Genomic DNA, 25,934 nt, shown 5'->3' with positions numbered 1-25,934 from the left:
TCAAAAAGCCCCAATAAAATATTTACAAACTGAATCTAGCCATATATATATATACCAGAATTATAAACCACGACCAAGTGAGATTTATACAAGGTTGGTTTCATGTCAAAACCCAACTAATATAAATTACCATATTAATAGAATAAAAGACCCAAACCACATTAAATCTCAATAGATGCAAAAAAATTTTGACAGAATCCAACATCCCTTCCTGATAAACATTTCCAACAAACTATGAATAGAATGGAAACTCCTTAATCTGATAAACAATATCTAAGAATAATGTATATATTTAACAGTGAAATGTTAAATGCTCAATGGTAAAACGTCATATTTAATGGTGAAATATTGAATATTTTCCCTCTAAGATGGGGAACCAGGCAAGGATGTGTGCTCTTCTCACTTATATTCAACATTTGTAATAAAAAGCATCTGAATTGGAATGGAAGAAGTAAAGCTGCCTTCATTCTCAGACAACATAGCCTGTATACAGAAAATCCTATAAAATTCACACATATGCGGGAAAACATACAAGATCTAAAAAACAAATTCAGCAAGGTGGAGGATAAAGATCAATATATAAAATCAATTATATTTCTAAATACTAGCAATATACAATACAAAAATGAAATTAAAAAATAATTCCATTCACAATTGCATCAAAAAGAATAAAATACTTAAGAATGAATTTAACAAAAGTATAAAACTCATATGCTGAAAATTGAAAAAAAACATTGTTGAGAAAAATTAAAAATTAAATAAATGGGGAAATAATCTATGCTCATGGATGGGAAGACTCACTAGTGTTAGGATGGCAATTCACCCCAAACTGATCTATAGATTCAATGCTGGCTTTATTAAAATTCCAGCAGGCTTTATTGAGGAAGTTAACAAGCTGATCCTGAAATTTAGGTGAGAATACAAATACCTGGGCTAGCCAAAACAATTTTGAAAAAGATGAACAAAGGTGGAGGACTTACACGTCCCAATTTCAAAACTCATTATAAAGCTCTTGTAATCAAGACAATGTAGTACAAGGACAGACATACAGATGAATTGAACAGAATTAAGAGTCTAGAAATAAACCCACTTATGGTCAACTGATTTTTTACAAAAGTCAAGAGAATCTAATAGGGAAAGGATAGTCTTTTAAATAAACAGTGCTGGGACAAGTTGATATCCCCGTGTAAAAAGATGAAGTTAGACTCTTGCTTCACACCGTACTCAAAAGTAAACTCCTAACGGATCTTACACCCAGATGTAAGAGCAAAAACTCTAAAACATTTAGAAGAAAATACAGAAGAAAATACTTTGTGACCTTGGATTAGGCAAAGCTCTGACACCAAACGCATGATCCATAAAATAAAAATTTGATAAACTTCAAATTCAAAACTTCTGCCCTTCAAGAGATGCCATAACAAAAATGAAATGATAAACTATACACTAGGAGAAAATACTTGCAAATCATATATTTGATAAAGAACTTGCATCCAGAATATATTTAAAACTCTTACAACTCAGTGATAAGATAACATAATTAAAAGGACAAAAGCTTTGAGAGGCCATTTCACCAAAGATGTAGGACTGGGTGATAAGCACATGGAAAGATGCTCAGCATCGTTTGTCACTAAGGAAGTGCTAATTACAGCCATACTAAGATATTACTTTAAACCCACTAGAATGGTTATGACCAAAAAGACAGATGCTATAAAGTGTTTTTCAAAGGTGTAGAAAAACTGGAACCCTCATACATCACTGGTGAACATGTAAAACAGTACAGCTACTTTGGAAAATAGTTTGTCAGTTTGTTAAGAAATAAACATAAATTTACCATACAAACTAGCAATACCCCTCCCCTCCCAGATATCTTCCTAAGAGAAATGAAAGCATGTATCTATACAAAGACTTGTATATGAATGTTTATAGCAGCACTATTTATCATAGACAAAAAGTAGAAACAATCTAAATGTCTGTCATCTGGTGAATGGAAAAGCAAAATGTGATATCCGTCTATACACTGGAACACTATTCAGCAGTAAAAAGGAATGAACTACTTTATATGCTACAATATGGATAAACCTCAAGACATGATAAGTGAAAGAAATCAGATGCAAGATTACATAGTGTATGTTTCCAGTTATATGAAGTGTCCATAAAAGACAAATCTATAACGACAAAAAGCAGATTAGTGTTTCTTGGGACTGGGAATGGTTACAGGGATTGACCGTGAACAGGCAGGAGGGATCTTTCTGGAGTGATGGAAATGTTTTAAAATTGGACCATGGACTAACAATGGTCACCCTAATAAACTTTAATTTTAAAAAAAGTACTGTGGAGATGGTTGTACAAGTCTGTGAATTTACTAAGGATCACTGAATTGTAAAATGAACAGAAAGAAAGGGAGGGAGAGAGGCAGGGACAAGGAAAGGGATGGAGGGAGGGCTACATTAATTCATTGGTAGAAAAGCAATAGGGTCAACTTGAAGATTCAGTTTGAATTACAAAAGGGCAAAAATGTGTGAGAGAGAATAATGATAAATTGTTTTTAAATCCTCTTTATTATCTGACTCCTCTACCAGGATGTAGGCAGGGATATTTATTTATTATTTACTGTTTCATCTCTCAAAACTAGTACAGTACCTTTGGCACATACTAGGTAGTCAAATATTTGTTGAATGAAAGTTAATGAAGTGAAGACAGCTAAGAAGTTTTACTACCATTAAAAAAAACAACGGTAATAGAAAAAGTACCCCCCCATTCTGTTAGAAGTCCCAAGTTCCTGACATAGACTTAGCACTTACTGCTGCCTTTAGCAATTCACCTCACATTTTTCAGTGTTTCCTCACCTGTATAATAGTTACATCATAAGGCACTTTATTTAGCATTTTGTCATCCAAATGAAAGAGTATTAGGAAGTGCTATGTAAACTAAATAATATGCAAATAAAGGATGACAATATTGTTGCTAATTGCAAATGTAAACCTCCTAAGGAAATAACTCTTAAGTCTTTTGTCATCAATCAGTGACAAAATATGCATTCCCTGTAAAATAAAAAAAATAAACACACAATTTTCTTTTTTCTTTTTTTTTTGGGGGGGGGGCACAGCAGTATTGAGATATAATTTACATACTATACAATCCACTAAGTTAATGTATATAATTCATTGGTTCTAACTATATCCACACAGCTGTGCAACCATCACCACAACAGATTTTAGATTTTTATCAACCCCAAAATAAATCTCATGCTCTTCAGAAGTCACCCCTCATCCCAAGTCAACCCTTGGGATAGGCAGCCATTAATCTACTTTCTGTCCCTTTAGACTTGCCTATTCTAAACATTTCATATAAACAGAATCATACAGTGTGGTCTTTTGTGACTGGGTTCTTTCATTTAGCATAATCTTTTCAAAGCTCATCCACGTTGTAGCATGTATGAGTACCTCATTCCTTTTTATGGCCAAATAATATTCCATTGTATGGCTATACCCATTTTATTTATCCATTCATTAGTTGATGGACATTTCGGTTGTTTCCATTTTTTTGGCTATTATGAATAATGCTACTATGTATTTGTGTACAAGTTAAGTGTGGACATATGTTTTCATTTCTCATAGATATATACCTACGAGTGGAATTGCTGGGTCATATGTAACTCTATGTTTAACTTTTTGAGGAACTACCATACTGTTTTCCAAAGTGGCTGCACTATTTTACATTCCCACCAGCATGTGAGAGGTTCCAATTTCTCTACAACCTTGCCAACAGTTGTTACTTTCCTTTTTTTTATTATTATTATGGCCATCCTAGTGGATGTGAAGTACAATCTCATTGTGGTTTTGATTGTTTTTCCTTGATGGCTAATGATGTTGAGCATCTTTTTGTGTTTATTGACCATTTCTATTTCTTCTTTGGAGAAATGTCTATTCAGATCTTCTGCCCAATAATATTCTTTTAACTGATTCTTGTGTTGTCCTTAGTATGAAGTGAAACAATACAACAAATGATACTCATAGTTCTAAGTAGTAGGTCTACACCAGGGCTCATAGCCTATTTTTGTAATTAATAGACCTTGTTTTTATCTTTTAGAGCAATTTTCAGTTTACAGAAAATTCTATCGATGGTATAGATATTTCCACCCCATCCTCCCCCCCTCCACATACACAATGTCTCCCGTTATTAACATCTACCATTAGTAGATGGTACCATTGGTGTGGTACATTTGTTTCAATCGATGAACCAATAGTGATACATTATTATAACTCAAGTCCCTGGTTCACATTAGGATTTACTCTGTACTACAGGGCTGTATGGGTTTTGATAAATGCACCATATTATGTATCCATCATTACAGTATGAAACAAAATAAGCTCACCCCCCTCCCAAATCCCATGCTCAATCTAGTCATCCTTCCCTCCATCCCTCAGAAGTCCTGGCAACCACTCTCTATAGCTCTACCTTTGCCTGAATGGCATATAGTGGGAATCGTGGCTCAGTCTTTTAAATGAGATATGGAGTTGGCCTTATATGCTGTGAACAGTCACTGTGGGTGCATGTCTAGTACCCAAAGCCAAAAAAATGACCATAGCAGGTTTTCTGTCCCTTGTCAACCTAATACGGACAGAGAATTCACTAGTGTGACAATGAGGTAAGTCAGAACAACAGATTCTGTTTTAGCTTTTACAAGTTACGGAAGGGTTTTATAATATTTAAGGATAGCAGGCAGGAGAGCTATTGGACAATGTCAGTTAGATGTGTTCTCTTTCATAGTATCCTGTTCTAAGCAAATAAAAGGGAGTGTTTAAGAAATGAGTAGAAGGTGGTAATTATTTATTGTGTTTCTTAAAGAGTCAGCTGCACCTGACTCATATCAGTGATAACAATAAAATAAATGATCTTGGTCATATCAACGATTCATCCAACGTCCACACACGTAGCAGCTATCCCATAAATGTGTTCTTCAACTATCTAATTGTAACACTAAACAGATAAACACTGTAAACTATAACACTAAACCATGTTCATGAGAGAACGTGGTTCTCCACTATGACAAATAATTCAAATAAAGAATTGATGTAATTCAAGCCACTAAATTCCCTTAATAATAAAAGAATAATTAACTTAAATGCTTATAAATGTAAGCTATATATTTATCCACACTTTTATGCATTATTTACACTTTTATCCTATATTATTTGTTAGTTTAACAACTTCTCTGATTTATTCTATACTCCTTTCTAACTAGAAAAGCTCCTCCGTTTCTTTTATAGGAGGGCTTAATTGTTCAGTGGTTTTGAGTTTGTCCTGTCTTTACCTGTAGATACTAACTTCCTAGAGACTAGGAATTCTTTGTTGTGTGTATTCACTCTCCACCACAGTAGCTCTACCAAGCGCTGCAGCAGTGGGCAGAGAAGGACTTCAAAGACCTCCTCCAACTCCCACTCCAGCACTTGGCATATTTTTCACAGCAGGTGCTCAGTAGTACATACATATTAAATGAAGGAATAAATAAATAGCATGAAAGTGCGTATGTGGAGGGGAGTATGTGGAGAAAGAAATGAGAAGATGAAGGTAATGAAGGTGAGAAGCAGACAGGGAGAGGGAAAGCAGAAAAGTAAGCCGGTAAAGAAACTGCTTATGGTTTTTCATCTCTTTGTGCTACAGGGCTGCTCTTCCTTTTTCTGCTCCTCCTTTTTCTCTCTCTTCTCTGTCCCTAACCATTAAAACTCTAGCCTATGAACATACAGTTCTCTAAAGCTCTGGGCTATGACCTAGCCACATAAACAATTGGCAACGTGTTTGAAGACAGAGTGGTTCAACCCTGTGCTTGGCCTTCCCAAGGCTGTAACTGTTATATATACACAAATGTATACAATCAAAATGTATAAATGGCTATACATAAATACACTGTACATTCATCCACACAAACACAGACTAAAAGCTTAATAAATATTAAGTGAATGAATGACTAAATAAAGCTGAGCTGCCAGAATCATCATCTGTAAGGAATTCAATTTTGTAAGGTCAGAAATTTGATTTTATGAAATCGCTCAGTAGATGTCCAGTTTCAGGGAACTGAGTCATATAAGTAAAACCATTAAGAGAATAATTGGTGGATGTATAGGTAAGGTATAGGGAAGAATATATGACATTAATTAAGTACTTAATTACAGTAGCTTTATTTGCTCACGGAAGTGGGCTAATCTATTTGGGGAACACATTTATTTTAGGGAGCAATTCATAATGTAAACTTCAGTTAAAGACGCTACATTATTTTCAGAGGATTTTTGTTAAGGATACCCCTCTAAACAAGAAATATCATGTCCCTGGAGCAGAACTGGACTAAAATTCTTATTTTACACTGCCAAGTTTTGAGTCCCAGCTTGAAAATACCCACAGTTCTTCCTTATTTTAGATTCACCAGTGATTAATAGAAATGCAAATAACTATAATTGTCACCTAGCCTTCATCAAATACAGAGCTTACAATTTATAACATTTAAGGAAACATCTACAAATGTAGTTTAAAATCTTGTATCAGGAAAGTCATTCTTTCATAGATTTTGACATCCTAAACTTTTGTAACCTTCACCTTTGATATTGGGTATATCTGGCTATTCATTGATATCAAAGGAGATGAAAAGAGCTACATGAAGTTTAGCTATTCTTGGAGAAACAACCAAAGAAATGTCTACTTTTGTTTGTCCAGTGCTGGATTTGCTCTAAAGATAAAATATTTGTTAACAGGATGTGGGTCTATGGGAGGATGAGTGATAAAGGCACTACCAGTTTCATTGTCCCTCCCTAAATCTGGATATAATGGTTCAATTATTACCTCTGTCCAACAAAATAAGGTTACAAAGAAGAAAACAGATAAAAGTTTGGAGAGACAAGTCTAAGCCAGGAGGATGAGCTGAAGATAATTTTTGAGGGGGAAGAGCAGAATATACACTGTATCTTACGGGATATGATTCACTAGCACAAGAAAAACTATCAGTAGGTGTAAAATGAATTAGAAGAAGCAGCAAAATAAATCTTCCTCAAACCCTACAAGGTATGTTGAGTTGGGTAGACTATTTATTAATCATATAAAAAAAATAGAAATATAGATTTTAAAATAAAAGGGAAGGGGGTGTGGAAAAGGACCAAGTCTAGTCTTCTTGACTAGAAAATCAAACTCATCTTTATCTACCTGGACAGAAATGCTCATAAAAACATTACCAGCTATTTTCTACTGTATTACATTTTTAAATGCATAGATTTGGTTATTTTCCTATCTATTCCTATCTATACACTTATGCATTTTCTTACCTATCACTGTGCCTTTTCTCCTTCTCACAAATGATTCTTTGGTTTTGTTAAACCCTGAAGAGACGTTTTAAAAGATGATGATGAGAATCAAGTGTTGTGTGTCTAAGGCACTAAATTACGTCTTTAAAATGTAATCAGCTCCATCTCCAACCTACGTAGCATAATTTGGGGGCAAGAGGTGGATGGGAATGGGAGGCTCTTCGTTGTCTAGAATAGGTGGGTATGTGCAGAAAGCTGCACATACTCTTTCTCCACCCACACCCACCCCCAAATCACTCCAGTTATACCAACTAAAGATTTATTTAGTGTAGCAAGCTCCCACATTCAGAGATGCCAAAAACCCTGGAGGAATTATTCTCAGCAATCACTTGTAGGTAAGTTTTCATTGCTTTGGGCTTATCTATAACTAGCTGAGATATTTTTACAAACCAATTTTATTTAGGTAGCACAATATTTTAAAAAGAAAACAAAGCCTTTAGGAAGAGTCTGTGTCCTCCAGCTCCTCAGAGACCCTACCACTTCTGACTGTCTTATACTCACCCATTTTAAACATTATGTCTAATTGGTCCCTCATGACAGGTATAATGCCCTGTTTGGGGAATGTACTGTTTAAAGAATATTTTGTTCTGTTTGGAGAAGAGAGCGAAGCTGGGTGGAGTCTGATATTGCAGCAGGGTAAGGTTAAGTGGGGGAGGAGACAACATAAAATACAGAATTCCAAGGAGTGTAAAATAGAAAATCGGAAGTGGAGAGATCAGTGAAGGACTTGGCCTACTATGTAATAATTCTTCCTAGTCAAATCTGATCACATCACTCTTGCTTTTACAATAGAATGTATGGTACCCAGATAGTTTGGGAAGATGAAAAACCTCAGGCTACCTCAGTATCTTCCCCTACAGCCAAAGCATCTTCAGTTTAGCTCAGTGGATCTCCATCTGTTCCCTAAGTCTCCCCAAATTTCCACCACTCCAGGGGAGGTAGAGAGAAAGGAAGAATAAGAGGAAAAAAACAGAGCTGCATTCCAGTTAATGGCTACAGAGAGGAAAATAGAACACTATTCTTCCCTTCCTATCCCTTCCCTCATTCCTTCCTATCTTATTACGAGGACTGCAAATTGTAGAGTGCGGTAAATATACACATGTGCATATGTATGTGGGTGTGTGCACACACACATACACAGCACTGCAAACAAATACGGGTCAGCTACGGATATATGAGGCCATGCACAAAAATGTTGATCTCAACTTGTTACAGTGATTTTAAGAGAAGTCTTAGTTTGTTAGACTCAATTGTCTTATTCTAAGGTTTTCTAAAATGTCTTTTAATTAGAGAATCAGAATATTTTCAAATTTATACTATCCATAATTTTAACTAAAACCCATATTAATCAACTCACTAATATTAGTCATGTAATCTACTATATATATATATATATATATATATATATATATATATATATATATATAGTATACATATACTATATATATACCGTACATATATGGTGTGTGTGTGTGTGTGTGTATATATATATACACACACACACACACATATATATATATATATATACCCTATATGTATATACCATATATGTATGGTATATATATAGTATATGTATTATATATATATATATATATAATCATTATGAAAAATAGTGTGATTTAGGCAATATTTCTCAATATTTCTCTAAAGTGTGTTCCTTGGAGTACTGTTTCATGGGATGATAAAAGGTCTCTCTCTCTCTCTCTCTCTCTCTCTTTCTCTCTCTCTCTCTCTCTCTCTCTCACACACACACACACACACACACACACACACACACACTGATTAAATAGGATTGGCTACATAATTTGTGTAGCCCTATGAAAAATGAAAATGTAGATCCCCTTGCTAAAAAAGTAAGAATTTCAAGATGGCAACAGCAGAGCATTAAACCAAACATGGGTCTCTTCTAAGTGTGGGGCCTAAGTGCTGCACAGGTTGTACATCCATGAAACCAATTCTGAGTAAATGGTTTAAGAAATGCTGCGTTAAAAATTGTTATACAGATATCACTGCAGCAGAACTTCTCCGAGCCTTTTGTATGCTAATGTGCATTGTGAAGCTTCAAGAGGTGCATGTACTGTAGAGAAATCCCCAGATATATCTGGCCAAGCCTTTTTGAATTATAAGGGTCAACTTGGAGAACCAGTGTTCCATAGAACACACGTTGTAAAATGCAGCCCAAGCTGTGCAGACAGGTTGTATCTGGCTTAACATTAATTTGTTAGTTATAAATCACATATGGCATTTCCCCCATATTTGGAATGAGGTCACTAGAGATAACTATAGAAGCAAATGGTATGGATTCTCTAAATCTACTGCCCTTCACTATTTTGTCTTTCACTATTTGGAAGGCCGACCCAATGGCCTTACATCCTAAGCGTTTTCTGGGCCAGTGTACTGGAGATGGTCTGACTGAGACTATACCTCAGGCCACCTTATTTCTCACCCTTTATCTTGTCAATTCAGAAGAAATAACATCCTTACTTACCATTACCCAGCTCCCAAGAAATGTTGTACTTTTTGCTGGCGCTGTACTTCACCAGACTCAGGGCACTAGAACTGTTCCAGGAGTTATTGGGATTACGACGTAGTGCATTTAGAGCAAATATCAGGTGGAGTCCAGAGCAATCAGCAAAGTTATAAAGTTTGTCTAGAGACCTGGCTGGGAAGAAGCAGAGAAAGGCTTGTAACTTTCAAATCAATATTCTGACAAAAGGATAATATTTGCTACCACAAAAAGCCCTTCTAGGAGCTTCCTGCTAATAGGAATTACACAGAACAAGCCTCTAAAAGGGATTGTTACCTTTTGGTTCAGGGTACATTTCAAGATGACCTTAGAAAGCAGCACACACAATTCCAGACAGGGGTTGCAAATTGGCATCCAACTCTACTCCACAGTATATTTTACTTGTTAACAAAAAAAATTGAAATGCTAACATTTTAAAAGGGAAAGATATCACAAAGCAGCTAGATTTGTAGCTTTTCTTGAACAATCAGAAGATCTGGCACTGCTAGGTCTGTATTCCTTCATGAAATGATAGGAATAGTGTCAGGAAACAAGGCCAGGAAAGGACTGGCTGCTAAGTGTTGGAAAAATAGCTTGGCCTAGCAGCACTTCCAAAAAAATTTTACCCAATTCCACATTTTTAATATTTCTGAGAATGGAAATACCATAACCATTAGTATAAATATGTGCATTGTCAGGTTGATCCCAGATACCATTAACTCTAGTCACCACATGGCTCATACCCATTCCATGCCTTCATTTCTACTGCTGCCATTCTAGTTCTGGCTCCCATTTCCACTTACATGAATCATCGCAATATCTGTACTTTCATGTCTGCTTCTAAATTCTTCCCATCCTGCCAGATTTATGTTTCCCCCATCACTTTCATCAGCTTCACTCACCCCTCAAACCCTTAGTGGAGTTTCAACACCAGTTTCTTCCTAGTTCAAGGCCTGTAGAGGTCAACTCAACCATAATTTCCCCCACAACTTCAGGACTCTCTATTGTTGTCAATGTGTTCTTTGTTGATTTTAGCCAGTTCTGTTTATTTTAGAAGTCCCTGCCCCACGGGCCTTTGCTCTGATTATTCTCCTCATTTGGCATGCCCTTTTTTTCCTTTTAAACATATCCAGACCTTACTTGTCCTTTTAGGCAGTGCTCCCCTAGGTATGGATGATGACTTTTAGTGGTATACAGACTGGGAAAAAAATTTAGCTTAATAATTATGTAAAGAAGTTCACATTATCCTAGCATTCATTATCTAAGTCCCTAAAGCAGAGTTTCTCAAATGGGGTTCTGTGGAACACTAGGGATAGTTCCATAAGATGTCACTAAGTGTTCTGCAAACGGTGATACAGAGTGACCAAGGTGCCACATGAGCAATCGTTATAGGCCTTTTGGACCTATAAAGTGGGACCATGATCATTTGGTTAAGTTCATTATCAGTTTTTGAGGTGGGATATAGGGGGGCTGCCATTTTCATCTTATATGTATGAGAAAGTCTTTTTAAAGAAGCATCAATAACAAGGACAGAAATTGTCTCATTTCGGTTGAAAATAAAATCCATGGGAACTTATCTCACATCAACCCATAATCAAGTAACTGGGCAACAACAAAAGGCATAGGTTTTGCGTAAAATAATAAATGCAATTATTTATTTTTAGTTCCAAAATAACAATTAAAATTAAAATGTATTTATAGGCCTATTAAAGTCATCATGAAACCAACATATACACATATATATCGTATATATATATATAAATTTTATAATTATTCACGTGAGCCTGTTCATGACACTCAGTAAGAAAATATTTTCTTTCAAAGTTTTATACAAAATTTTGTCTTAGGCTATAATTTTATTCATATTGTTCTGACATATAGCTTTAATAACTTTACTATTCAACAATGTTAATTTATTTTCATATTGAAAACAACACTAATTAAATTCAAAACCTTTATTTATATAAACCTAAAGAGCCTACCTTTAGAAAAATTATATTCTATTTTGTCTTAAACCAGTTACTTAACAAAAACATATTATGTATGCATTATAAGTCTTCAAATTCGTAAAAAGAAAAGAAAGGGATTAATTTTTAAAAATAAAGCTAACTACTTGTTTTTCTTTTCAAGAAACGTTGTCTAAAAAGTCATTTTTAATTTTAATTGGAAGGAAAGGGAAGTAAGAGAAAAAATAAATGTATGGGATTACATCAAACTAAAAAGTGTTTTCACCGCAAAGGAAACAATCAATAAAATAAAAAGGGATCCTACTGAATGGGAGAAAATATTTGTCAATGATATATCTGATAAGGGGTTAATATCCAAAATTTATAAAAAATTCATTCAACTCAACACCAAAAAAACAAACAACCCAATTAAAAAATGGGCAGAGGACATGAAGAGACATTTTTGTAAAGAGGACATACAGATGGCAAACAGACATATGAAAAAATGCTCAATCTCACTAATCATTAGAGCAATGCAAAAATAAACCACAATGAGATACCACCTCACCCCAGTCTGTAGACTGTCATCAATAAATCAACAAACAACAAGTGCTGGCGAGGATGTGGAGAAAAGGGATCCCTTGTGCACTGTTGGTGGGATTGCAGATTGGTGCAGCCACCATAGAAATCAGTATGGAGGTATCTCAGAAAACTGGAAATGGAATTACCTTATGACCCAGCAATTCCACTCCTAAGTATCCAGAGAAATCCAAAATGCTAATTTGAAAAAAAAGTGTATGCACCCCTATGTTTATTGTAGCACTATTCACAATAGCCAAGACATGGAAACAACTGAAATGCCCATCGGTAGATGACTGGCTCAAGAAACTGGTACATTTATACAAGGGAGTATTACACAGCCATAAAGAAGAATGAAATCTTACCATTTGCAACGATATGGATGGACCTAGAGAACCTTATGTTAAGTGAAATAAGTCAGACAGAGAAAGACAAATACCCTCTGATCTCACTTATATGTGGAATCTAAAGAATAGAATAAATGAACAAAATAATCAGAAACAGTCTCAGAGACATAGAGGAAAAACTGAGGGTTGCTAGATGGGAAGGAGGGTGGGGATGAGGGAGAAGGTGAGGGTATTAGAAAGCACGATTGGTAACCACAAGATTGCCACGGGGATACGAAAGTCAAGTTGGAGAATGTAATCAATAATGTTGTAAAGATTTTGTAGGGTATCCGATGGACACTTGTCTTATTATGGAGACCACTTCATGGACTGTGTAGATGGCCTGACCACTGCACTGTACACCTGAAGCTGAAGCTGAATAATAATGAATGTCAACTACAAGTTTATATATATACATATAGTTACAAGAAGCGGAGTACAGCATTAGGAATAGAGACAGTGGAAATGTAATGACTGTGTGCGATGTCAGAGGGGTAGTAGATGGGGGGAGAGGGGTTATCACTGTGTGAGGGATATAAACGATGAACGTCTAACTATTACATTGTTTTGTGCACCTGAAACTAATAAAAAAACATTTTTTTTAATTGGAGGGAGAAACCTATCCGTGTACTTCCCATATAGCACATAACATACCTCAATAGCATTTATATGATAGAAATTGTGGTAAGACTTTTAGCCCTACTTGAGTAAAGTACACAAAAAATCAAGTAATACATTTTAAAATAAAAAACTGAAGTTTCTTCTAATTATCCCACTGATCTACATTAGAGTTAGTATCCTTTGTGGAGAGGGGGCAGCCTACAAAAGGCTAGGCTAAGAAACTGGCCAAACTAAACAGATCCTCAATAGATCAATCAATCAATCAATCAATCAATCAATCAATCAATCAATCACTGTCTATTTAAAAGATCATTGGCAATTATTACTGGATTATAATATCTATAACTAAATGATCACACTGACATGTATAAGCTTTAGATAGAATTTTTATCAAGAGGTTTCCAGAGACTTGGGAATTATCTGAAGCATACAAAAAGTCTGAGAAGGCTGTCCTAGAGTTAAAGGATGCAAAGGAAAGTAAAAGTCACCCTAACACCAAAATATTCACTGTTGAATTGAGAACTGACTTAAATATTCCTTCCGCTTGGCAATAGCCTCACTAATCAAATCAATGATGTTTTCAATTTCTCCAATATAATGCAAAGCCAGTATAAATCTTTTGGAAAGCAAGGTGCAAATCTGAGCAAAAGTAGCAGAATTTCATGAGATCAAAAACAAAACAGAACAAAACAAAACAAAAAACACTTTGATAGGTAACTGCTCAGATCACATTAAATTACGCCAACAAATAAGGATTTAGAAGAATTAGATCAATTATCTGAAGAAGAGAAAACTCACAATGATGATAACTAAATAGATTGCTCATATAATAATTTGAATATTAAAAGATGAAGAGAGGTCTATTTTGAAGTCTTTTAATATTTATGATTGTGCCACAAAAGTTAAATTATTTTATCAGAAAAAAAATCATTTCAATTAATTCGAATTGTTCAAATTGTTCATGGTTGCAACAATAGCTTATAATTTAAGTATACAATAAAATACATTTATTTTCAAAATTTCCAGTTTCATTTATAAACTAAAAGGTTAATCAAACTTTTGCATCAGAATTTAATATCAATGACTGGTTTTTTTTGGGTTTTTTTTTTAGACTCCTTTTAACTGGCCTTTTTCTAGAACTATAGCAGGTCGTTGAATAACATTGTTTTGTTCACTGTTGTTTCGTTATAACATTTGATGAGATGCCATAGCAATTTAACTCTTGTTTACATCAATTAGCCTGTGGTAAAACTGGTTTTGTTATACATCATTTTGCTTAAAGTCACGGAACCTATCAACAATCTAAGAGAGGACCTAACTGAAATTATCTCCATCTAACAAGAATTTCCTGTGTTTGTTTCATGTATATTAGAAAAACAAATACATATCAAACACAAAAGCACATCGAAGCTGTGATTTTGTGTATTTGATGGTTCAAGACAAGGCGAAGGTATTTAACAACAACAACAAAAAGTTTCAATGTAAAGAAAAGTGTGGAGAAACAACAATATAGAGGCTTTGTAAAAATTGAAACTTAGAGTTCTAGAAGTTTGGGAAACACTTCGTTAAGGGTAAGTGTAAGTCCTGCCTCCTTCATGAAGTCATTCCGGAGCACACCAACTTCCCCAGTGACCTCAATCTTCTCTAAACTCAGGGTCTATACCACTGACTGGCATCTGAGTGCTTAGTGACAGCTCCTGTGATATTGTCTTACGTTAGGGTTTACCTCTTGCCTGAGTCACTTCTCCAGAGTGAATGGCTTCTTTTCCACTGAAACTGTTAAGTTCCTTAAGGTTAGTTCTGTATCTCATTATATCCTTCACAGCACCTATTAGAGAGCAATTTCCTGCCTTAGAATCATGCCAAGGATTTCTCACAACCCAAATCTTTTTTGTTGCAGATAAATGGTGTAGTAAGAAATTGAAAGATCTCAAAGAGAGATCTAGCGATGTACTTTAAAGTTTATTAGAAAATTACATATGTTGGAATAGAGAGTGTTTAGTAGATGCTCAACAAATGTAATCTTCCTTGCAACATCTGCTGTCAGGTTCCATTCAAGCAAGCAGATACTTAAAAGATGACTTTCTACTCTCTCCACCAGAGGGTGCCAATGCCTGTATGTCCTCTAGTCAGGTTCCCTTGCACCCCTTTCTTATAATTCTAAGGAGCCTTGTCTAGAGGGCAGATGAAGATGAGGAGCTGGGGCTTGAGATGTAGGAGAGAACAGGCTTGGGGGTCATGGATATTGTGCAGACTGCTGATACCGTGAAAGTTCTTGAGGCTTCTGAAGGGCAGAACCTTAAGAAATGTCTACATGCAAAGGTTAGGAAAAAGGGGGAAATAGCGACAGAAAAGGAGGAAAACACAGAAATGTAGTCGTGAGGTACCAAGAACAAGACAGTTTCAAGGAGGTGCTGGTCAGTGACAGTATGTGTTGGTGAGAGATTGAGGAGAAAAAGAACTGAGGGGAAAAAAACACATTATGGTTAATCAAAAGTAAGGCTAGAAACTAGACTTAGGGTGGGAGTGTGAATGAGTGGTAGAGAAAAAGGAACAGACTCCGGTACATTCAACTTACTTGTTGCAGTTCTGTGACAATCATAGGAAGAAAGAAACAAAATAGTTACTAGACAAGCATCAGAAATAAGATTTTAAAATATCAAGGCCGAGGACCTCATTTTCTCAAAAAAAAAACCCCATTTCTTAAATGAAGCTAATCTCAGCTTTATATTACAAACAGGTAAGACCATTGAATTCACACTAAGGGGGAAATGATGGTCACTTTCCTTAGTTTCCTAAAGACTTGGCACTTTCAAAACAAAATAAACAAACAACAATCCAACCGACAAAGAAATAGGACTCTTATTCATCTAAGCAACTGGTAGCTAGAATTTCTAGTAGGATTCATTCATTTATTCAACAAATATTTACTGAGTACCTAGTATATGCCAGGCAATATTACACAATCTAGGGTTATAGCAGTGAACAAAACAGAAAACAGGTTGTAGCCCCATGGAGTTTATGTTTCATGTAATTGCGGTGTGGTTGGATGGGAGAGTAGAGCAGGGTAGAGGATAATAGAACCAATGGGGGTGATATGCTATTTTAAATAAGTCTCACTGATAATGTAACATTTGAGCAGAGACACGACAGAGGTGAGGGAGTAAGTCAAGTGGATAACTATGGGAAGGATTCCAAGGAGAGAGCACAGTGCAGGCAAAGGCCCACGACAGGTATGAGACTGGTGATGTGAAGAATTACCAGAGGGTCTGTATGGCGGCCTCGGAATGAGCAAGAGAGAGGGCCGTAGGAGGCGAGGTCAGGCTGGTAGCAGGCCCAGATAGTGTAGGACCCTAGTGGCCATTGTAAGGACTTTGGCTTTTACCCTGAATTTCACAGAAAACCACTGAATGGTTTTGAATATGATCCGAATCACATTATAAAAGCACTGCACTGGCTACTGAGATAAAAAGAGACTGGAGAGGGAACAGAGGGCAAAAGTGAAAGCAAGGAAAGTAATTGCGTCTATAGTAATTCAGGCAAGGGTTCATAACACCTGGACCAGGGTGGCAACCGCAGAGTGGTGGAAGTGGTTGGGTTCCTGGGGTGTTTTACAGGTAGAGCTGATAAGATTTGCTGAAGGGTTGGATGTGGGGTGTGAGAAAAACAAAAAAAGGATTCAAGGAAAATTCCAACAGAAAGCAACAGAAAGATGAACTTGACATTGAAGAGGGAAGTGTGGAAGAATGGGAGAAGGGAAGAGGGGAAGGCAAAATCAGAATTTGTTTGGGGACATGTTAAGTTTCAGATGCCATATAAGACATATTGGTAAAGAATTTAAGTGGGTAGAATATATAAACCCAGAGTTAAGAGAGAACTATCAATTGAGTATATAATTCCAAGTAAAACATTTTGAAAGGTTGGGAGAGGTACAGAGAAGTAAAGGCAGGGAGTGGAGCTGTCACAGGGATCTTCTGGTTTACAGATAAGAATGTCCTCAAAGCAGCCTCTCCCAGCTGTTCTCCTGCTCCCTTTCACGCTGAGTGCTTACAGGTTTTTGATTCTCACCTTCATTGATTCTCTCTCCAGGATTAGCTTCTCCCTCTCTCATCCTGATTTCATTTATTTATTTTCCCCAAAGTAACGATTACCTCCCCATTCTTTAACAGGGACATTTGACACTTAATCTTATATCAAGTGCTAAACAAACAAAGCTTATACATGGCTCCATCCCTCATTTTCCAAAATAACAGTCACCTCTAAGTTCCTCTTCTATAGAAATTATGGAGCCTTAAGTGTCACCGAGGCATTAAACTGTGGCTTCCACTTGTGCTCCCCCAGAGTTCTATCAAGATGAGGCATTAAATCTTCTACATAATTCAATATCTAAGAAGTCATCCCAGTACTAACCCTATCCCAAGCAGGCCCCTTTCCATTATACTTCCCCTCCCCCCTTGGGCTAGGGAAGCTGCCTCAGAGGACCGATAACAAAATACCCTGTTTCCCCGAAAATAAGACCTAGCTGGACCATCAGCTCTAATGCGTCTTTTGGAGCAAAATTTAATATAAGACCCAGTCTTATTTTAATATAATATAAGACCGGGTCTTTAATATAATATAATATAATATAATATAATATAATATAATATAATATAATATAATATAATATAATACCGGGTCTTATATAATATAATATACCCAGACTTATATTAATTTTTGCTCCAAAAGACACATTAGAGCTGCTGGTCCGGCTAGGTCTTATTTTCCGGGAAACACGGTACTAATTGAGTTTTGCTCAAGTATGACTGATCTCTACATTTTGTTGTTCATGTGATTTAATAATCTGTTCATAGTCTCAGGTACTCACAATTAGAAGAAGCTGACTTTATTGTACTCAGCACCAATTTCCCCATTTTGGAGTCACCAGTACTGTCCTCCGAAAGCTAAGGGTAAGGATCAGGTGTCTAAGTCCTTAGCTACTCTCCCCTCACAGGAAGGTTTCGAAAGAACACAACAATCACACATTTTAGCCTTTTTTTTTTGCCAGTTTAGAAATGAATAAGACTGGACTGAATCCTTAAAACAAATATGCCATGTTATCGGTGTGGTAGTTGCTTACACTGGTCAAGTTTCTCAAATACTAGTCTGATGAACTATGGGCCGCATTAGAACTCCCTGTCATTCCTCAACAACCACATTACTCAACGGCTCCCTGTTGTTCTAAGCTTTTAATCTTTTCCTGGAATATCCTTCCTCCTCTTTTCTTCATTCTTCATAGCCTAGGTCAATGATCTTCTCTGTGAGCTATTTCCTGACTCCCTAAGGTACAGATAATGGGGCTCCCCCTCCTCTGGTCTCCCCCAGCTATTTATCAGTTCCTGTTACAGCAACAGCCAACCACGCTATCTATCATTGTTCAGCTCTGCCTCCCGCTCTAATGGCAGACTGGAGCAATTGCTAAAGAGAAGATATTATGTCTACTTTTTTAGCATCCATTTCAGTGACTGATACACAGTAAGCTTTAATAAACGTCTAACTCACACAGGTGTTATTTAGGCCCATTCAATGCCACTTATAATCTGTCTGCACCCAAAACACCCATCCTCAATTATCGTTATTTATTGTAGCAAATTCCCTCTAGATTATGTCTATTACACCATGCTGTTAAATATATTCAAATAATATCCTCATTGTTTTATGTGTTCAGTTTGGAGTGAAGCACACAGGGGAAGCATAGGTGATAATCCAATAGACAGGATTAACAGGAATTTCTAGTGGAAGTCAGAAAAGGAACATAAAAGTGAAACAGTGAAGAGAACTGTGAACCAACTCTGCCTCTTGCGATTCAAGAAAAACCATCAGTAAATGGGGAACTATTTGAATTAGTGAGTACAACCAACAAGAAGGGAGGGAATTTTAATTGTAGCTATTAAGAGAGAACAGTTTAAACATTGCCTAGGGGAAAACTCAGACATTTTGCACAGAGTTAAGATATCGCAAAGATAAAAGCAAATTTTAATATAAAGAGAAATATCTCCCATTTAGTCAGGGCAATGAAACCTTAACGAGATTATAAAGAAATCAGCGTAAATGTCTATAATTTGACTGAAACTGTTGAAGGAGAATGAGACTTGGGAAATGTCTGTGAATACAAATTACAACACTATCCGAAGACTCTGGGCTAGAGACTAATGACTGCATTAATCAATTTAACTAGATTAAAGGGAAAACTAAATAGTTTTCCAGTTTGTATAGTGGTACCTCTGGATTCCATCCATCAGAAGTCCATCTAAATGGTGATAGGAAAAGAGTAAAAGAGGCATTGACAATAGTAAATAGGCTAGGACTGCTTTTAAAAAATGTGCCCTTAAGAAAATGATTTTAAAATATGCAAACAGTATTTCTAGAGGATAGTTTGTAAATATCTGTCAAAATTTTAAATGTACATTCCCTTTGACCATGTGATTCTATTGCTAGATATTTTTCATATATATGCATATATGAGTATATATAAGTACATGAGTATATATACCCTGTTTCCCCGAAAATAAGACCTAGCTAGACAATCAGCTCTAATGAGTCTTTTGGAGCAAAAATTGATTTTCTTATTTTCGAGGAAACATAGTATATATGAGTGTATATGTATATACATATACATACATACATATATATGTGTGTATATATGTGTGTGTATATATATGTGTGTATATATATGTGTGTATATATAGATATGTGTGTGTATATATATGTGTGTATATATGTATGTATATATATATATATATATATATATATATATATATATATACACTTGCAAAATCTCTCCAAGATATATGCACAAAGATGATCATTGCAGCACTCTTTTAATTAGCTAATAACTAAAAACATTCCAAATGGTTATCAAATTGTGACTGGTTAAACAAATTACAAAGAAAGAGATTCCAATAAGGAAAGGTAGAAATCTAGAATAAACCCTGTGGAGTTGGAGTGGATTGGAGGTATCAATATAACTCATGGTTTTTTAATATATGTACAGATGGATAGACAGAGAAATATAGATGTGTACATAGGTGTGATATATATCTGAGCAGGCCTGAAAGTAATGACATTCTAGTATCAATGAGCACATGGAGCATTCAGATCTTGGTTTCTAAGTACCATTTGCTAATAAAGGAATCAGTCTTTGGAGAAATGGCTGATGACAGAGCTAGGTCAGAGAAAATGCAGGATGAGCATAGAACATCTTGTGGTACCAGAAAGTAAGGAAGTGATCAAAAATGATGGCTGCATGTCCAAAGAACATAGGAGCCAAACTGAAGGAGCCCCAATGACCAAAGTTGGGACAACTTGACCAACAAAATAAATAATGATAGCATTGGATTATAACTCACAGAATAAAATAAACACCCAAAAGTCACCTGTATAAATAAATCATTGACTAAGTAAATAAAAGGGAGTGAAGGAACAGCTGTTCCTCACAGAATACCGAATAAAAAAGGAGAAGAATGGAGATAGAAAATTGTTATTAGGCAGCACTTCATAATAATTGTTGCAGTGAAGACCATTGATGGATCCTAAATGTCTGTGACAACGTGACGACAAAAGATACCTGGATTGCCTAACTTATCTCCCCACAAGATAGTCATTACAAAGATAAAAACAGTAATTTTACAGAAGAGAAAGTTGGCAGACACCATCTTACCCTTGTGATCAAAATTAACCTTAGTAGACATAGTAACATAAGGTACCTCATATGAAGTCCTGAGAAAAGCACGACATCATTTTAATGGTATTTTGACCAAATATGGAAAACCTCAGTTCAATTATTAGAAAACATCTGACAACCCCAATTTAAGGGACATTCTACAAAATAACTGGTCTGGACTCTTGAAAGCGTCCAGGTCATGAGAAAGAATAAAAGACTGAGGACGATCATAGATTGAAGGAGACATGACAACTAAATGCAGTGTAGTCTCCTACATGGGATCCTAGAACAACAGCAACAAAAGGACAATGGTGGGGAAATTGGTCAAATTTGAAAAAGGCCTATAGGTTAGTAAATAGTATTGTTAATTTTCTTGTCTCTATAATTGTACTATAGTTATGTCAAATATTAACCTAGGGGAAACTGAATAAAGAGTATATGAAAACTCTATGAAATATGTATAATTATGAGTTCATAAAATTTGATGAACTTTTCCATAAGCCTAAAATTCAATATAAAATATTTTTAAAAGGAGCAAAGTAGATCTGTATACATTTATAAGAAAAGAATATCAAGCTATATTATTGCTTTTAAAAAGTTAAAAAAAAAAAAAGAAAGAAAGCAATTACCGGAATGGTATAATATGATCCCTTCTGAATGACATATTCATGTATACATATACGACGTCTGACAATTAAGTTGGTGAACTCATCCTAGAAACAGTGCTACATCCCTCATAGCTGAATATCACTACAGTCACCTTCGAAGTACTCCCCTTGGGAAGCTGTGCACCCATACCAGTGCCTAGTCCACCCTTCAAAGCAATTTTGGAACTCTTTTTCTGGAATGGCCATCACAGCTGTCGTCATATTACCATTGATGCCCTGAATGTCATTCAAATGTCTTCCTTTCAATAGTTCCTTTCTCTTCGGGTAAAGAAAGAAGTCATTGGGGGCCAGATCAGGTGAGGAGGGAGGGTGTTCCAATACAGTTAATTGTTTACTGGCTAAAAACTCCCTCACAGACTATGCCGTTTGAGCTGGTGCATTGTCGTGATGCAAGAGCCATGAATTGTTGGTGAAAAGTTCAGGTTGTCTAACTTTTTCATGCAGACTTTTCAGCACTTCCAAATAGTAAACTTGGTCAACTGTTTGTTGTTTGTCAAGTTGGTACAACTTTATAATGAATAATCCCTCTTTTTTTTTTAAATTTTTTTTAAATTTATTGAGGTGACAATTGTTAGTAAAATTACATAGATTTCAGGTGTACAATTCTGTATTACATCATCTATAAATCCCATTGTGATGAATAATCCCTCTGATATAAAAAATGGTTAGCAACATTGCTGCAACAAGTTCGCGAACTTCATTGTCAGACCTCGTATGTAAAGGCATATCAATCTTAACAAAGTTAATTATTGGTGGGTAAACAGGTACTTATTTTATTACCTTCTCTACTTTTTCTATAGGTTTTTTCCCTAATAAAAATTCTAAAAACAAAAAAGGTTTAACATACTTGTTTTAAGGAAAAAGTTGCCTCTGGAGAGAGGGGCTGAGATAGGTGGTAATGGGAGGAGAAAGAACAAGAGACTATTGCTTTTCATCAAAAACTTCTCTTTACCCTTTGGTTTGTTACCTTGTGTATTTATACCTATAATGAAAATATTTTGATTTCTTTTAATAGAAATGACCTTAGACTGAAGTTGAAGAGCACTTCACAGATTCTAAATTCTTTCTTGCCTTGACCTAATCTGTCCTTGTTGTTCTCCTCGTCGTGCCCACCACAGTGGGGGTAGTAAGTAGACATTTATTGTTTGTTGTGTTTTATTTCCTAAAGATTATCGTACACCCTGATCTCTCTTATTTCTAATCATTGGCAAGTTTACTCCTTAGATACATCATTTAACTCTACGGTACTTCAGATGCCTTATTTTTCAGATGTCAATAATATCTGTCTTGACTACTTTCCAAGACTATTTTAAATTTCAAACAAGAAAATAAATATCAATTTTCTTGTAAAGCATAAAACATATTCAAATTGGATAATGTAGGCGATCGCTGATAAACTGGGAAGAATTCTCAAGAGACAATATCATTACTTTGACATCCACAGGCCATCCTTTCCCAGAACGTGTCAATAACATGAAAAAAATTCTCACTTCCATAAATGGGTCTCGAAGCCTCTGGATACGGCTTGTGGTTCTGGTTGGGTGGAGGTGGTGGTTATGATATTTGGGATAGGGACATTATGGAACTTGGCTTCTTTAGTCATAAAGACATTTTCTTAGGAAGAAATTTCTCAAGATGCCATGATGACACACTAACCGGTTTTTTGGCAAAGGTCCCACTGAGCCAGTCGTAAATCTTACTGTGTGGCAGCGAGAAGTATAACACTTCTTACTTGACTTCCAACCATTTTGGCTCTAGGACAGATCCAGCTCTCCCATGAATGGGGGGTGAGGGGGACGGTTTGCTAAATGATGCAGGGAAGAGAAACTGGAGTCTATAGAGATATGGGGCATCTCTCCAAAGGCTGTGATTCTAACGGGGAACAATAAAGAGCTGGTCCAGGGTAGGAGGGAGAGAGTTAAGAAAAGAGGTCACCAAATACTTGTTGGCATTGAATGAATCACTTGGGGATTGAATGTAATCAAAGACGAGACATGGTCCTTGCTTTCTCGGAATTTATAGGCTGAGATATAGTAACTTGGATACACTCAGCAGATGATCAACACAGGATAGAATGATGACACCGAAACATGTGCACTAGTCATGTTGGTCACATATAAAAGCCATACTTTATATAATTTTTCTCCTTTTGGATGTGAAGGCAGAATGTTGTTGCTGAGCTTAGAGTCTATGTCCAGACAGGAGACTCTAGGGTTAGGGTTAGGATTAGGGTGACTAGAGAGAAGGCCCTTTGTTGAAACCACTGAAACAGTAATAGAGCACGTACTTGGTGACTTGTATCTCAGAGGGCCCAGAAAGAGTCTAAGAGTCCTCTCATGGCTACACGGAGCTCTCAGTTTATAATTTTGTTATGTTCCAAAGACTTGTCAGTCAGCTGTGGGAAACTCGGTACACATTTTCACATGGAAACAAAGCCACAAATGGGGGTCATTTTTTTAGTTTGGCCAAGAAACTTGGTATAAACCCATTCTGAATAAGAAATTATAATACTAATGGTATGGTAGCATCTGATGCCTCGGTGTACTGTCTGTGTGTGTGTACTTGAATTAGAGATGCCAGAGTCCCCTTTTTCTGGATATAGCCCCTCAGACCCTCTAATCTACTAGCATTGAACATGATGATTCACTGATCTTCAGCAATGACTCTGTGTGTGTGTGTGTGTGTGTGTGTGTGTGTGTGTGTGCGCGCGCGTACATGCACGTGCAGGCATGCTGTGAAACATGCCACTCAGAAATTCTGCTACAGGAAGCATAACTGATTATTGGCTTCAGCTGCTGTCCTTCTGCATTCACCATGACGTCCATGCTGAGGCCACACTTCCCGTGAGCTGTTCCCAGTCAGTGAGTGAACACGGTGTCCACAGGTACTAAAGCTAGTCCATTCCAGCAAGTTGCAGAACATATTCAGACAGATTTGGCTTAAGGACTTCCTATCGGCCTAAAGGAACCGTTGTTGGAATGTGCTGCAGTCTAAGACTCCTCCCACCCTATTCTTCCTCTCCTCTCTCCACAGACATTAGACGATAGTGGTGCCTCGGTTTTCAAACGTCTCTGTTGATGAACATTTCGGTTTATGAACGCCGTAAATGTTATAGCTCTATGGTATCATTAGAGAGTAATATTCATGCTAAATTTGCAATTTTAGGGATTGGTTTTAAAGGTCTGGAATGGATTAATCCATTTTGCATTACTGTCTATGGGGAAACCACGCCTCGGTTTTCAAACGTTTCAGAACTCGAACAGTCTTCTGGAACGGATTACGTTCAAAAACCGAGGTACCACTGTAGTCTGAAGGCTTTCTTCACTGTCGCCAACTTCTCCCCACTCCCCCATCAATCTCTGGCACATCTAATCCTACCTTTGTGTCTGCTTCTTGGCATACTCAAACTACGGCAAATGACAGAGACTTGTCCAAGGAAACAGGCAGTGAAATGCGGGTCTGGGACTGGCTCACTCACTACCCAGTGGGCAAAAAGGATACCATCCTGAGTGGGGTAGGTGGGTGCTAAAGATTTCACTGGTGGTGACTTGAGAAAACAGCCAGGTAGAGGGATGCAGCTACAATAATTTACATAATATGGGGGTGGAGGGATGTCTACAAAGACAGCAGAGCTGCAGATTATTGCAAAATTGTATTGAGGATCTGAAGAAAAATAATTAGAAATTGAGGCCTGTCAACAAGTAACTAATGGCTAAGTGTGAGAGCCAGAGGACTTCTTTGGTCATTTATAAAGGTTTTCTTATATCCTGTAGCGGAAGAGCACACACAACTAAGTAGAAGACTGAAGATCTGATAGAGTTACAGGGCTTCAGGGACAATTAAATGCTCATTCAAGGAAGGTCTGTTATGGTAATAACAAGGCTCTGGTTGGAAAAACACAGTAACCTGAAAATTGGGATAGGGACATCTGGATGGATGCCCCAGAAGCTGGAGCTGATGACTCTCCTGCACCCCCAGAGTTTAGAATGTGGCCCTTTCTACCCTCGTAAGAGGTAGCATTTGCCCTATGTTAAAAGACACTGCAGAAGCCTCTTCTTGCAAGTGCCCCCCTCAGGAGATTCCCTTCTCCTCTCCTGGCTGCCCAGGTGATGGCTAGGACTAAAGCCCAGCATTACCCAGTTAAGGAAATGAAGAGACTGTGTAGTCAAGGAGTTGT

The 25,934-nt window shown here is 36.6% G+C and overlaps 1 protein-coding gene across 2 annotated transcripts in view; it reads right to left on the bottom strand.

Moving 5' to 3' along the window:
* Positions 1–25,934, bottom strand: part of HPSE2 (heparanase 2 (inactive)) — a 530,036-nt gene that overhangs the window by 214,517 nt on the left and 289,585 nt on the right. The window contains exon 4 of one of the 2 annotated variants that reach the window (XM_074339233.2): positions 9,838–10,011. The exons of the other annotated variant lie outside the window; for it this stretch is intronic. Coding sequence (XP_074195334.1) covers positions 9,838–10,011 — 174 coding nt within the window. The remainder of the gene's footprint in view (positions 1–9,837; positions 10,012–25,934) is intronic. 2 annotated transcript variants of the gene reach the window in all.

The sequence above is a fragment of the Rhinolophus sinicus genome, chromosome 15 (assembly GCF_057876585.1).
Source record: "Rhinolophus sinicus isolate RSI-liver-muscle chromosome 15, RSI-T2T, whole genome shotgun sequence".
Classification (NCBI taxonomy): Eukaryota; Metazoa; Chordata; class Mammalia; order Chiroptera; family Rhinolophidae; genus Rhinolophus; species Rhinolophus sinicus.
This window is presented reverse-complemented; position numbering and strand designations above follow the sequence as displayed.